The sequence below is a fragment of the Lissotriton vulgaris genome, chromosome 1_1 (genome assembly GCF_964263255.1).
Source record: "Lissotriton vulgaris chromosome 1_1, aLisVul1.2, whole genome shotgun sequence".
Classification (NCBI taxonomy): Eukaryota; Metazoa; Chordata; class Amphibia; order Caudata; family Salamandridae; genus Lissotriton; species Lissotriton vulgaris.
This window is the reverse complement of record NC_141685.1, coordinates 1,922,936,725-1,922,950,555: the sequence shown is the minus strand read 5'-3', so window position 1 is coordinate 1,922,950,555 and position 13,831 is coordinate 1,922,936,725. Positions and strand designations below refer to the sequence as shown.

At 45.6% G+C, this 13,831-nt stretch overlaps 1 protein-coding gene across 2 annotated transcripts in view; it reads right to left on the bottom strand.

Moving 5' to 3' along the window:
• The window catches only part of NAV3 (neuron navigator 3), a 1,035,010-nt gene that overhangs the window by 77,637 nt on the left and 943,542 nt on the right, over positions 1-13,831 (bottom strand). For both annotated transcript variants that reach the window (XM_086919576.1, XM_086919578.1), the window contains 2 exons: positions 11,834-11,988; positions 9,593-9,664 (listed from right to left, as the gene is read on the bottom strand). In XM_086919576.1, the coding sequence (XP_086775702.1) occupies positions 9,593-9,664; positions 11,834-11,988 (227 nt within the window). The remainder of the gene's footprint in view (positions 1-9,592; positions 9,665-11,833; positions 11,989-13,831) is intronic.

Below are 13,831 nucleotides of genomic sequence, written 5' to 3'. Positions count from 1 at the left end.
TAAGAAACTTAAACACTGGGAAGAAGCTGGGATCAAGAAAGTAGCAAATAGGCTAATTGACGCTACAATAGTTGCATGGGAAGAGATATGAGACCAAATTAACTCCATTATAGGATGCTATCAGTTGGCATATTAGCAATTATAAAGTCGAATATCTAAACTAGCAATCATAGAGATTGAAAGCACCTAAGCAATGGACATAAATCTCTTTCAAGAACGAATATTCCCACTAAGGATAGTCTATTGGGCTTTATATCTTCAACCCTTTGAAAATAATCCATGCATAATACAAGAACAAATCTTTAGAAAGTGAGAAAAGGAAACATGTCACAATTGATGTTGCAGTATGGAAGGGGGCATCGGAATATAGTACAAAGACCTTAAGAGAGGCAAACTACAAAACAATGCAATTATTTGCCCAATAGTCTTACCTCCTTGCATATGAGAAACTCCAGTATCTCTAGAAACTGCCCAAGGTGCACAGGAACGGGGTGATGGGTCCATATGTTTTGGATGTGGCTTGAACTTTTCGGATAAGATTTGCAACCAGGTAATGCAATCTATAAACAGCCAGATCTATCCATACTCAATCTCTGTTGTAATAGGAAGCACTATTCAAGTGGGCATAAGACCCAAGTCAAAAAGGCAATGGTGGTATATTGCAAATACTCCTGAGGTGCAAAATTATAGAAATTGCGAGATTACGCCAGCTTTAGTATTAAGAGTAATTTGGGGCAAAAATCCTACTGCAGAAGCCCAGGAACAATGAACTAGAGAAAGTGAGTGGCTGTTGGGTACGGCTGTTCATGTCCTGTAGCACTTAGTTCTATTTTCATAGTAAAAAATGCATCCCCAAGCCCATTTTGGGCACAAGGATGCAATCTGCACTAAGATGATCGCGCTAAATGCTGAATGATGCTTCTCATGTAATTGCGATTAATTACGAGTACTTTTGCGGTATTTACACTAGAGATATTACGGCAGTTACACCCACCCCTAAACCTAAGATATATAACAAAAATAAAAAAAGACTAACCAGTGTTCTCAAACTGAAATATGCTTAAAACATCTTACAGTGATAAGAGTTCAGAGATCGGCAATAGATTTGAACCAATAGCCTAGAAAACCTGCATCCTGGTTCCATGCAGATATCAATTAAACTAACCATACAGGAAAAAAATGGAGACAAACTCGATCCCCATATTCTTTATAATCGTTGAGAATCTTAAGAAAATAGATCAAATGCTCATTTTTTAGAAAAAAAAATAAAAAAAATTAAAAGCATTTGAATTAACCTCTAACTAGCCCATGGCCCTCTTCTCCATGGGAAAAGACTGCATAAATTCCTAGAGTGCTTCACTCAGAATGTTCTTGTTATTATACTTCCGTCTATTTTATCACTACATAAATGCATCATTGTTTAATGGTACTTTACCTGAGCCCCGAAAATTCAGAAAATCTACTACTAAAGAAATCAAATTTTTACCCAACAATTCTGTTCATCTTAGACTGTTCTCTAAATGTTCGGTTTTTGGGAAGATAACTGTAAAAAGCAGTTCCACATCAAATAAAACGCCATTGACTATTTTTAAGCTCGGCAGGTCCTACCATTCTGGGACGAGACTGAGAAGTACTAATGACAATTTAAGTGAAAGATGGCCCCCTGTATGTGATGGTAGATATGGATATGTACCTGTGTTAATGCTACTTGACCACTCTGAGCCCTCATTACAAGTGCAACTCCTAATTCAAATGGGGCTGCTAACAGTTAACAGCCCTACTGGAATTATGACACATACTCACTGAAATTTAGGCAACTAAAAGCAGTTGAAACCGCTGGGTAAAGGTCCAGCTCAAAATGAGGAAGCAGACCTGGAATCAAAGATTCCTATTGTAATTTTTAATTTCTTAGTGGACCGTCAAGGCCCAGCTCATAATGGGAGAGATTTTCCCGACCCTTGTTTTTACCAGTACCACTGGTATTGGTAAATCCAGGGCTGAGAAAACCCAGTCCCATTATGTGGCCACTCAGAGTGATGGCCTCTCTATTGGTTAGTATGCAGCACTGGACACAGTTGCCCATGCACTTCTTCACTTAACATCGGGTACTACGATGAGCATTGATAGTGCAACTTAGAAAACGTTCACTCCTTTTCCATCATCATGATGAAAATATTTACCTAGGAACACATATTGTGATTAAGATCCTTCTAGGTTACACTAGACTGTTAATGGCCAACATTCTCTCAATTGAAACCCAAATAAGTCCACATTCATCCTGTCCCAATGAAGAAGTCTCTACTCTCTACTGATTCAATTATAAATTGCCTAAATCCTCTTGGACCAAGCCCTCTCTTGGAAAGGGGCGACCACTCGGTCCCCCCGAACGTATGGCGGAGTACCACAATCCCCCCGGGAAGCCATCTTGGGCGGGAGGCGAGTCTCGGCTGGTATGCCCGAAGCGGCGTAGCCGGGGCGCGCCTTTTCCCGCCCTAGAGTGGGTTGGCCTAGACACTGACGCGGCTGGCCACGCCCTTGGGGCAGGCAGGGGCGGGTTTACGCCCGCCCTGAAGACGGATAAAAGGAGAAGCAAGATCAGAAGGCATCCTCTTGTTCCTGTGCTCTGAAGCTGCACCTCCTCGCTGCACGTGAGCTCGAGACGGAACGAAGAGCCAATTTTGAGCGTTGTAATCGTTCTTGTTTATTTTTCAGATACTCTGTTGGAGAATGCCGAAGAAGGCGGGAAAGCGCATGACTACTGACCAGATGCTGCGCGTTCTCATGAAAGAGGTGACCGACCTAAAGAGGCGAATGGATAAAGACGAGGAAGGGGGACCGAAACGTCCTTTGGCGGGAGCAGCCCCGGGAGGGAAAAACAAGAGGCCCAGGAAGGGAGCAGCTGGGGGAGACAACCCGGGTCCCAGTACCCCGCTCGAGGCACCCACTCCCGTGCCGGAAGAAGGGAATCCGATTCCCGTTGTGGTCACCCCCGTGTCCGGGGAAGATATGCCGCCCGAGCTGGCAGCACAATTAGCAGCGTGGTTGGGAAAAGGTAGCGAGGGCGCCACGGCTGTCGACGCACAGGAGCTGATGAAGCAACTGCGTGAGTCACGGGAAGCAGCGAAAGTGTCCACGCCGGCTGCCGCAGTAGAGAAGCCACAGGGGACGGGTTCAGTAGCAGAGGCAACGTCCGGTTCAGGTAAGCGGCCATTGCCGATTGCGAGGGATGAGTCAGCACCTTCTCGTAGGGAGAAGTTGGGTCAGCATATTCCTTTGGCTATTAAGGAGAAGATATGGGCAGGGGAGTACGTAAACATCTTCTCGTTGCTTACTGATCACTATGAGATGGAGCATGTTAAGGGCCAGAAGGATCTCATGCATCCGAGTGTTTGGCGCGCAAAAATGGCCGCCTTTAAGGTAAATGAAAACATTGGCAATTGGGGCCAAGCGTGGGGGTTTTTTTACATCGATCTTGGGGGAACGAAGGCCCGATCTGCTACCCGAATTGCCGATTTATCAGTCACGAATCATGGGGTACTCGGTATCACACGAGGGTAATCATTGGTTCTGCTATGATAACCTGTTTAGAAAGGCTAAAGAACATGATAAAAACTTAACGTGGGATTGTTATGATTCTGTGTCATGGTCGAAAATGAAGGATACTGGTATGTTAAAATTGCCATTAGTAGGGAGTAACGTTGGCGAATCCTCCCGCCAGTATGCGGGGACGCACTTTCGATCAGGTGCGGGTACCGACAATTACTCGAGGCCTGCCGGCAATACAGGAAAAAGGGGGGGTTTGTTGGAACTTCAACAGGGGTAAATGTACTAGGCCCCAGGGATCGTGCAAATTTAGACACGAATGTAGTGGGTGTGGGCAATCATCCCATCCTGAGTCCACGTGCAGAGCCAAACCGGGTGATAACGGGGGTAGAGGAGGCGCCAAACAGGTCTAACATAGTCCGAGGGGCGCCTTTACCTACCCCGATTGATACCTTGGCAATGATTCCTTGGCTCAGTGAATACCTGGATCGTACTTCTGCTGGGGTGTTGCGGAACGGGTTTTCTTATGGTTTCCGCATCCCAGTGGGGGACTTTCAAGGTGCAGAGAAATGTAAAAATCAGCTATCGGTCTTCCAGCATACGACCGTGGTACAGGATAAGATCAGGAAGGAGGTTACTCGAGGTCGAGTCGCCGGTCCGTTTAGTGTACCACCGGTTCCTAACTTTGTTTGTTCCCCTTTAGGTGTGGTCCCAAAGAAGGACCCGGGTGAGTTTCGGCTGATACATAATTTGTCAGCCCCACGTGGTCTTTCCGTAAACGAAGCGATAGACCCGGAAGTGTGTTCGGTGCGGTACGCATCCTTCGATGAGGCCGAAGCCATTTTGAATCGCCTGGGGCCCGGGGCGCTGATGGCTAAATCTGATATCGAGTCAGCGTTCCGGTTGCTCCCGGTACATCCAGACGATCAGCGTCTCCTAGGTTTCATGTTTCAGGGTCATTATTACATGGATAGGTGTATGCCGATGGGGTGCTCTATATCTTGTGCCTATTTCGAAAAATTCAGTAGTTTTCTACAATGGGTCTTCACAAGGAAGACGGGTTTCCAACGTGTGATGCATTACCTTGATGATTTTTTGTTCCTGGGGGCAGCCGGGGATCCGGAATGTGGGCAGGCTTTGGCGCAATTTTGTGTCTTGATGAATCAGTTTGGCGTGCCATTGGCACCAGGTAAGACTGTGGGGCCTTCCACTTGCCTTGAGTTTCTGGGGATCGAGTTAGACTCCGGAGAAGGTTGTTTTCGTTTACCAGCTGACAAGGTGTCAAAGTTCAGGACATCCCTGCAAATGTGTATAAGTGGACCTAAGGTTAAGTTGCATCAATTACAGCAGTTAGTTGGCCAGTTGAATTTTGCCCTGAGGGTTATACCAATGGCCCGCCCCTTTTCCCGTTCGATTGCTCAAGCCATGGTCGGCCTGAAGGAGGGCCATCATCGCACAAGGCTCTCGGCAGAGGTCCGCCAGGACATGCGCATTTGGTTGGCATTTCTGGCGGATTTCAATGGTCGAGTCGTCTGGAACAAACCGGCCGTGTCCTCGGAGGAGCTGGGGCTGTGGACAGACTCGGCAGGGAGCATAGGTTTTGGTGCCATCTTCGGCACGAGATGGTCTGCACAAAAGTGGCCGACATGGTGGCATGACAGTGGACTGACAAGTAACATTGCTTTCCTGGAACTTTTCCCCATTTTAGTGGCCCTGAGAACTTGGCCCGAAGGGTTCAAAGATCACTCTGTGGTATTTTGGTCTGACAATATGACCGTGGTCGAGTGTATCAATAGTCAGGCAGCACGATGCAAATGGATTTTGAGACTGCTCAAGGAAATTGTTTTACTGTGTATGCAATTGAATGTGCTATTCAGAGCGAGACATGTCCCAGGGGTAATGAACCAGGCGGCTGATGCACTGTCTCGTTTTTGTATGCAGGCTTTCTGGGGTTTTCTTCCCACAGCGGACCCGGAGCCGGCACCCTTTCCCGAAGCTCTCTGGTCTCTCGGTGCCCCGAACTTCGTAACCTCGTGGGAGAGAGTTTAGCACCCAGGACGAGGAAGGCATATGAAGGGGCGTTCCGGTCCTATTTTGCCTTTTTGGGGACTGATAGAGAGGAGCTTTGGGGTCAGGAGGAGTGGGTGGTAAATTTTCTGATGTCCTTACATCGGGTCGGGAAATCGGTGGCCACGGCTCAGAGGCATCGGGCTGCCATTTCCTTTGTTGCTAGGGCTCATGGGATCCATGACCCGACAGCGTCTTTCGTTGTACAGAAAGCGCTACGGGGGTGGCAACGCCTTGAGGGTCGCAGAGTAGACGAGAGGCGCCCGATAGGTTTGGATAGGCTGGCCCAGTTATTATCCAGACTCCCTGCTACGTGTTCATCTCAGTTTGAGACAGTGTTATTCCGAGCCGCTTTTACGCTGGCATTCCATGGGGCTATGCGGGTAAGCGAACTAGTGGCGAGGAACAAGCAGGATGTGACAGGAGGATTGTGCCAGGAGCACGTCCAGATCAGAGGGGAGACAATAACGGTCTCATTTGTCAGGTCCAAGACCGATCAAAGTGGGATGGGTGACTGCGTAATCATACGCAGGATTCCCGGGTCCTCCATGTGCCCGGTAAAGTGTTTACAAGATTATTTAGCACGAAGGGTGGCATCATGGGGGGGGACCTTGTTGAGACACGCTGACGCCACCCCACTGACAAAGTTTCAGTTTCAGCGGGTGCTTGCGATGTCGATTGCCGCTGCGGGCTTGAACCCGGGCGAGTTTGGGACCCATTCCTTTCGGATAGGGGCTGCTACAGAAGCTACAGCCAGGGGTCTGAATGTGGAACAAGTTAAACGGGTGGGGCGTTGGTCCTCCAATTGTTATAAAAGGTATGTGCGGTTGCACATGTTGTGAAGCTGTAACAATATACTCACGCTTCTTGTTTTTGTTTGGTTTTCAGTGGCGCAAGCCTACGAGGCGGGGCGGACTTTGCAGTCGACCCGACACCGGGCCAGCGGTCAGACATCACCGGCTGTGAAAAAGGAGGTGTGGGTCGTGGGCCACTCATACGTGAGACGTGCCGCAGACGTATTCAAGGCAGGTGACATGATTCACGTAGCTGGGGAATACGGGTACAGTGTGTCCTTCTACGGAAGAGGCGGTCTCTGTATTGACCAGTTTCAATCATTTTTTGAGGGTTTGCTAGGGCGGACGAGGTCACCGCCGTCTGTAGTCATAGTACATCTTGGGGGTAATGATTTGGTCACCACTGGTAGACGACTTCTTCTTGAGGCGATGCTTTCCACTGTAAGTTGGTTAGCGAGGAGAGTTCCAGGGTGCACAATTGCATGGTCCCATATGATCCCACGAAAAGTGTGGCGGGGGGCTATTTCGGTTCCGGCTTTAAATCATTCTGTTAGAAAGCTTAATAACAAAGTGAGTAGGTTGTTCCGTTCCAAGACACTGCATTCTATTTCGCATGGGTGTATTAATGATGACAGTATGTATTTGGGGGATGGAGTGCATTTGTCTCGGGTGGGGAATGAGTTACTCATAGGAGACTTCTTAGCATGGCTAAAAACGTTATACCATGACCTTTAGGTAGGAGTGTTGTGGGGGGTCCGGATAGCCGGTCAACTATCCGGCCTGTGGCGGTAAGGTCATGATCGGTGAGCACTAATTGGAAGATCCCTATGAGTGGGCGTCACCCAGCACGGATGGGAGCGCTCGGGGGAGGTGGCCATTGGCCCCTCAACGGGGAGGCGGTCCCTTCTAAGGATGGGTCGCCGAAAGAAAAGGAAAGGCGGTCAAGGCCCCTTCCTGGGTAGGAGGGGTTACAGCCCCCTCCTGGGGAATTTCCCGGGGCCAGGACGTCTGCGACGGCAGATGTGGTAAGTTGTGTGGGGTTTGGGGGGGGGGTCTACGCTACCTTCTAGATACCTCACACGAGTCCTCGTACGACCTCTAAGTGGCGTCGAGTTTTATTGGGGCCCCCGTCAAGTCAAGGGAAATTGGTAATTGCACTTGAGGTACGCCTCTGGGCCGCCCCTCACAAGTGAGGGCGATATTTCTGGGTTAGGGATCTTGACACCGGTTACGACCTTGCCGTTGGCCCTTAAACGTTAGGATGTACAATTTCAAAATTTCAAGTAAATGTTTTGTAGGATGTTAGTTCGGCTAGGAGAACCTTTGTATTAGAGAATCTGTTAAGGTTAGCCAAACATCGCAATGTGGTAATGAAATTGTACATAATATGAAACTGTTTATTTAATGTTTTAATTTTGTTTCATATTTTAATAAATACGGCCGGGAGGGTTACTCCCTCCCGTCTTCCAAAAAACTTCAGAACTGTTTCCGGTTTCCCATCCTTGGGGATTGTGTTGAGAGGGGGTGGCGGGTATCTCAGCCATATGGAAAGGGGCGACCACTCGGTCCCCCCGAACATATGGCGGAGTACCACGATCCCCCCGGGAAGCCATCTTGGGCGGGAGGCGAGTCTCGGCTGGTATGCCCGAAGCGGCGTAGCCGGGGCGCGCCTTTTCCCGCCCTAGAGTGGGTTGGCCTAGACACTGACGCGGCTGGCCACGCCCTTGGGGCAGGCAGGGGCGGGTTTACGCCCGCCCTGAAGACGGATAAAAGGAGAAGCAAGATCAGAAGGCATCCTCTTGTTCCTGTGCTCTGAAGCTGCACCTCCTCGCTGCACGTGAGCTCGAGACGGAACGAAGAGCCAATTTTGACCCACCCACCAGCCCCTGAGGACAGCAAGTGGTTTTTTGAATAAAGTTGATGGATAACTCTGATTTTCGTTTACAGGTTGTGGTATTATCGTGATGATTTTGAGTATGTAATAAAGAATGGTCGATTTGTGTTACGTTTCGCAAATAAAGAAATTCTGCTTTAGTGTTCATCGGTAAGCATGCTTTTAATAAAATTGTAGTTGCTACTGTCTTTTTTAGTTTAGTCATTTAGTTAGCATTGTCGTATTTATTTTGGTCGGGCGGTAAGGTCATGATCGGTGAGCACTAATTGGAAGATCCCTATGAGTGGGCGTCACCCAGCACGGATGGGAGCGCTCGGGGGAGGTGGCCATTGGCCCCTCAACGGGGAGGCGGTCCCTTCTAAGGATGGGTCGCCGAAAGAAAAGGAAAGGCGGTCAAGGCCCCTTCCTGGGTAGGAGGGGTTACAGCCCCCTCCTGGGGAATTTCCCGGGGCCAGGACGTCTGCGACGGCAGATGTGGTAAGTTGTGTGGGGTTTGGGGGGGGGTCTACGCTACCTTCTAGATACCTCACACGAGTCCTCGTACGACCTCTAAGTGGCGTCGAGTTTTATTGGGGGCCCCGTCAAGTCAAGGGAAATTGGTAATTGCACTTGAGGTACGCCTCTGGGCCGCCCCTCACAAGTGAGGGCGATATTTCTGGGTTAGGGATCTTGACACCGGTTACGACCTTGCCGTTGGCCCTTAAACGTTAGGATGTACAATTTCAAAATTTCAAGTAAATGTTTTGTAGGATGTTAGTTCGGCTAGGAGAACCTTTGTATTAGAGAATCTGTTAAGGTTAGCCAAACATCGCAATGTGGTAATCAAATTGTACATAATATGAAACTGTTTATTTAATGTTTTAATTTTGTTTCATATTTTAATAAATACGGCCGGGAGGGTTACTCCCTCCCGTCTTCCAAAAAACTTCAGAACTGTTTCCGGTTTCCCATCCTTGGGGATTGTGTTGAGAGGGGGTGGCGGGTATCTCAGCCATATGTGCCCCTGTCAAATCTGCTAAAACACTGGTTCTCAGATTTCAACGTAACAGCACTAGCGCAGATGTCTTGATAACTAAAAGATTTTAAAAAAAATAAGATTTCAGGCAATCAAATCTATCATGTATCCAAATGTGTTGAACTGACATAACTGAAGAATTTATTAGAATAATCTGTGAGTATTGTTCTATAAATCTCTTTAAATATGACAAGTGCAAATTCAGGCATGGCATTTTTCTTCTGATCCTAAGACTATCAGCAATTACTAAACATGCTAAACATTATAGAGTGTATTTACCTGAAGTTATGATGCAACTCGAGATTTGGGGATGAAGAAGCACCCTGGTTCATGGTTCCAATGATATAAGGACTAAGGAAAGAGAGAAACATAACTCGCATTAACTTGGCCCTTCGAGTGAAATAATAAGGCATGTACTATGAGCACCATATTTCGGATTTAATGAAGATGCAGACGTCCATGGTATCGTATCTTTCACAACTCACCCTATAAGTTTGTTTCAAAACACAAATATCTTAGCTCTAATTAAATGACACGATAGTAAAACAACACTTTTATGAGTGAGAGGAATCACTTACATAATGATCTGCATAAACATATTTCCATTCGTAGGTTGGCCATGACAGAATGGTGCTGGTCGACCTATTTATTGAGAAACTGTGTTTGTAGTCAACCACATCTCAAACTGACGTAATTTTAATTTAATAACTTAAAAGGAGTGATCGGAGCATCAAAATCCACAGACTGAAGCACACTAGTTGATATATGCCGTACTTCAAAACAATTTAAACTAAAATCACGTTATTTTCCCCACTTCTGATTTTCAATCAATGCTTTTTGACTTGAAGAGTCTTCGAAAAGCAAAACACATGATTGATAATGACATGCACAAAATGTGTAGCTCGACTCTGTGATTGCAATAACAAGCTTTCAAGAAAATCATTTTCGAACGTACTTCTTGACTGGAAAAAAATATGTTATGTACGTTCAATTTTAGTTATCTACCAGGTTCATAAATAGAGGAGAATCGAAGGCATGGGGTGGCCCTCATAGAGGAGGCCTCAGAGGGAAGAGGGCCCTGCTAGGGGCCCCCAAAGTCCATTTCCGAAAGGCTTTCAATGGCAGTTGGACCACCATTGAAAGTCCATCAGAAAGGGCATCGTTATCCCTACAGCAGTGCTTGAGCAGGCACCGCCCCACTGCAGAGGTTGGTGCCTCACCCATGCGGTGGGACCGACCACATCGTAATGCAGCAGTCCGACTGCTGCTTCAGATGTCGGTGGGACTGACACCGACTTGCCGACCGTGTTGGCCCTACCGACATCATAATTAGCCCCTTAATATACCTTCAGACAATATCCTGACCATGCTTTAATGTAACTATGCAAGAATATCATTTCCGTTTTTTAGTTGTTTTTTTTCTAGTTTTTAGCTTAAGTATATTAATTTGATTAGTTTTATATAACAAACTAATGTTTGACGAAGTACTCATTAAACTTTTAGGCATGTACTTTTAACATTGTTATGGTTAGTGGCTGATGCTAGGACTGCAATTACAGTCTAATGAATGTAAGAGAAAGACTCACAGACACATGCTTTGAATTTAAAATGCTTTACTGATAATGCTGGTGATGAATAGTGCAATGTTAACCACTACAATGAATGTATTTCAATATTGGTATTATCCTCATTCATTTCAATGGGATTGCAATGGTGAAACTAAATATAGGGCTGCTCTTACTACTGTGGTGCCTTACCGACTAAACCAGTAAGCCTTCCTTATGTATAATGGCCTCCCCTATTTTGTGATGTTGCATCTGGTATAGGCGGGGGTATTGTCTTTATTGAGTTCAGGACTCTTTAGGGGTGTAATGTGATATAAGGGTGTCACCAGGGTGTTCTGATTTACCCAAATGCATAGGTTCCACATTTAATGTGTAGTATTTAGTAGTGTGTGTGTGTGTGTAATAAATAATTTTCCTTTTCTTTTTAGAATGCACTGATTAGACAATGGTTTATTCAGTGGTGTTGTTGGGTACCAGGGAACCGGGTATACTAGCCCACATAACCTCCCCATAGTATGCCTTGGACTGACCTGTTTCACTAACCTGAAAGAGTCAAGTGCTACAATGGGGTACTTGGTTCCAGTAAAATGGCAATTATGGACTTATTACTTGTGAAAACTCACATCCTTCACCACTAATAACCCAAGGGGCAGATATATGTAGCCTTTTTGAGCTCGCAAACAGCCTGATTCTACAGAATCGGGCCATTTACGACGGCAAAACAATTTTTTATATGTACCTAACCCTATTTTGCAATTCAGTAACCTATTACCGAATTGCAAAAAGGGTTTCTGATTTGGTATTAGAAAGGGGCATTTTAGGGCGTCCCTTCCTAATAGCAATAGGTAATCGCAAACTCAAACACAAAGGTATGTAATCTGGCCCCGAATTTCCTGCAAACTCTCTTTAGAAAAATTGAGCTAAATCATTTAAGACACTGACAGTTATCACTTACCATCTGTTATATTTACAGTTGAGGAAACCATTGAAGATATCACTCAAGGAACCAATGTGGTGGAGGTTATCAAGGATGATCACTGTGGGGATGTCAGTACCATTATTATCAGCACTGCACTGATCAGCCAGATTAGCGAGGTATTGCCGCAACTCCTGAACAAAGACAAAAGTGAGAACAAAAAATAATTGCATGACAAACTAAGAAGCACAAACTGGTTCACTGACATATTTTACCATTACTACAAGAAGAGTAGGTATCTTTTCTAAGGCCTATGTAAATGAAAGGATGAAATAACATGGAAATACAGGTTAAATGACATTAGAACAACTCTGAACTTATTGATCTCCAATGGAAGATCAGAAATTATGCTTGAATTTATAAAAGGTACAAAACATAAAACTTACACACACACATATTAGTTTATTTATGTGTGCATGTATCCATGAAACCAGCAATTATATTTTCTTTGTAGCAATATTAGATTTCTTAGTTCATATGAAAATAAATGTTTTATTTGCTAGTAACTTTTGCTCAATCTGACGAATATGCACAAAACTATTACAAATATTTTTGTGTTTATTTCACTCATAATCCTCTGTTAAGTATTTGTTCTATTAAGTCAAGGGATCAAAGGTAAAGGGAGTCTCCCAAAATGTAAATTTGCTATCTACATCGGTAAAGTGCCTGACTGAAACTGGAAGAAACTTTTCCTGTCAGCGGGCTTAGTTATGAAGTCCCAGAAGTCTTCATATAAAGGTTCCAACTTATGTTCCAGGAAGATACTGGTCAGTGATGATGAGCTAGAGGAACACAAATTGCCAGGTCTAATCATAGCCCAGTATGCTTCTTTAAAAACTTTTTTTGGGGGAAAGGTGTTTTTCTCCAGGTCATCCCACAAGTGCCTCATGCCCATGTTCACTAGGGAGCTTTTTACCCGCTGTAACCTGCTGATCTTGTGAGTGTAATCAGCATCCCGAATATCTTTGAGTGCTTGGGCATAGTGGGCTAGCTCCGGAGTGGACCATAGTCGTCTCCAATAGGCCAAAGGTCTACACCTAGCAAACTCTGCCAGGGTGTTACAACCCAGATCAAAATATTGGGGTGTGAGTGGAGTGTTTTGGGGAAGGCCAGTTAGACCTCTCACAAATCTATTTTGGGCCATGGTTAATGGGGACAGATTTTTGAATCCCCAGAGTACCGCACCATAAAGCGTGGAGGCCATAACCTTGGGGTTGTATATCTTAAGTACAGGATCTACCGCTTAGTCTGGGAGAGCCTATGTTCTTTCAAAAGTCCTCCAGCAAGCTGGGAGTGCTTAAGCACCATGATTTCTATCTGAGGTTTCCAGTCTAGTTTACGGCCAACAGTTATTCCAATGTATGTGAATATATCTGTTTCGAACCTGTGCATAATTGGATTCATGCAGTTTGACTACAAGCAGTAAAAGCCCTAAAGGTACCCCATGGTCATTCAATATGGCCCAGAGCTTGTTCCTCGGGACCGTATTGAATCAAGCTTTAAGGTCAACAAAGGCGACATAAATTCTGCCTCCCGCTAGTAATACAACACGCCAGTAGGTTGAAACAAAATAAAAAATGTGGTCAATTGTACATACAAGGGCCCTAAAGCCTGCTTGAAGTGGAGATCATTTGTTATTCTCTGCTACCCAAATCTGGATTTTGTTTAGCACAAGTCTGACAAAGACACACTATATTTTGAGTAGGGTCAGAGGCCAGGGTTTATAGACACAACGGGATATGCAGCCCCATTATCAACTAGTCAATACACAGGCCCCGATTGTATCCTGGTGGATCTATTTTTATATGACAAGGATAACTGGCTCCAGTATATCATGTTCCTTGCCAACGTGATAGCCAGTGGCTATCACGTTGGGCTCCTTTGTCCTGAACCTGTTGCCAGTAGGGTGAGGTTTTTCCTCCATACTCTTGAGGTAAGGCTCAATTGATTTCTTTAACCCCACCTTGAGGGCTCATC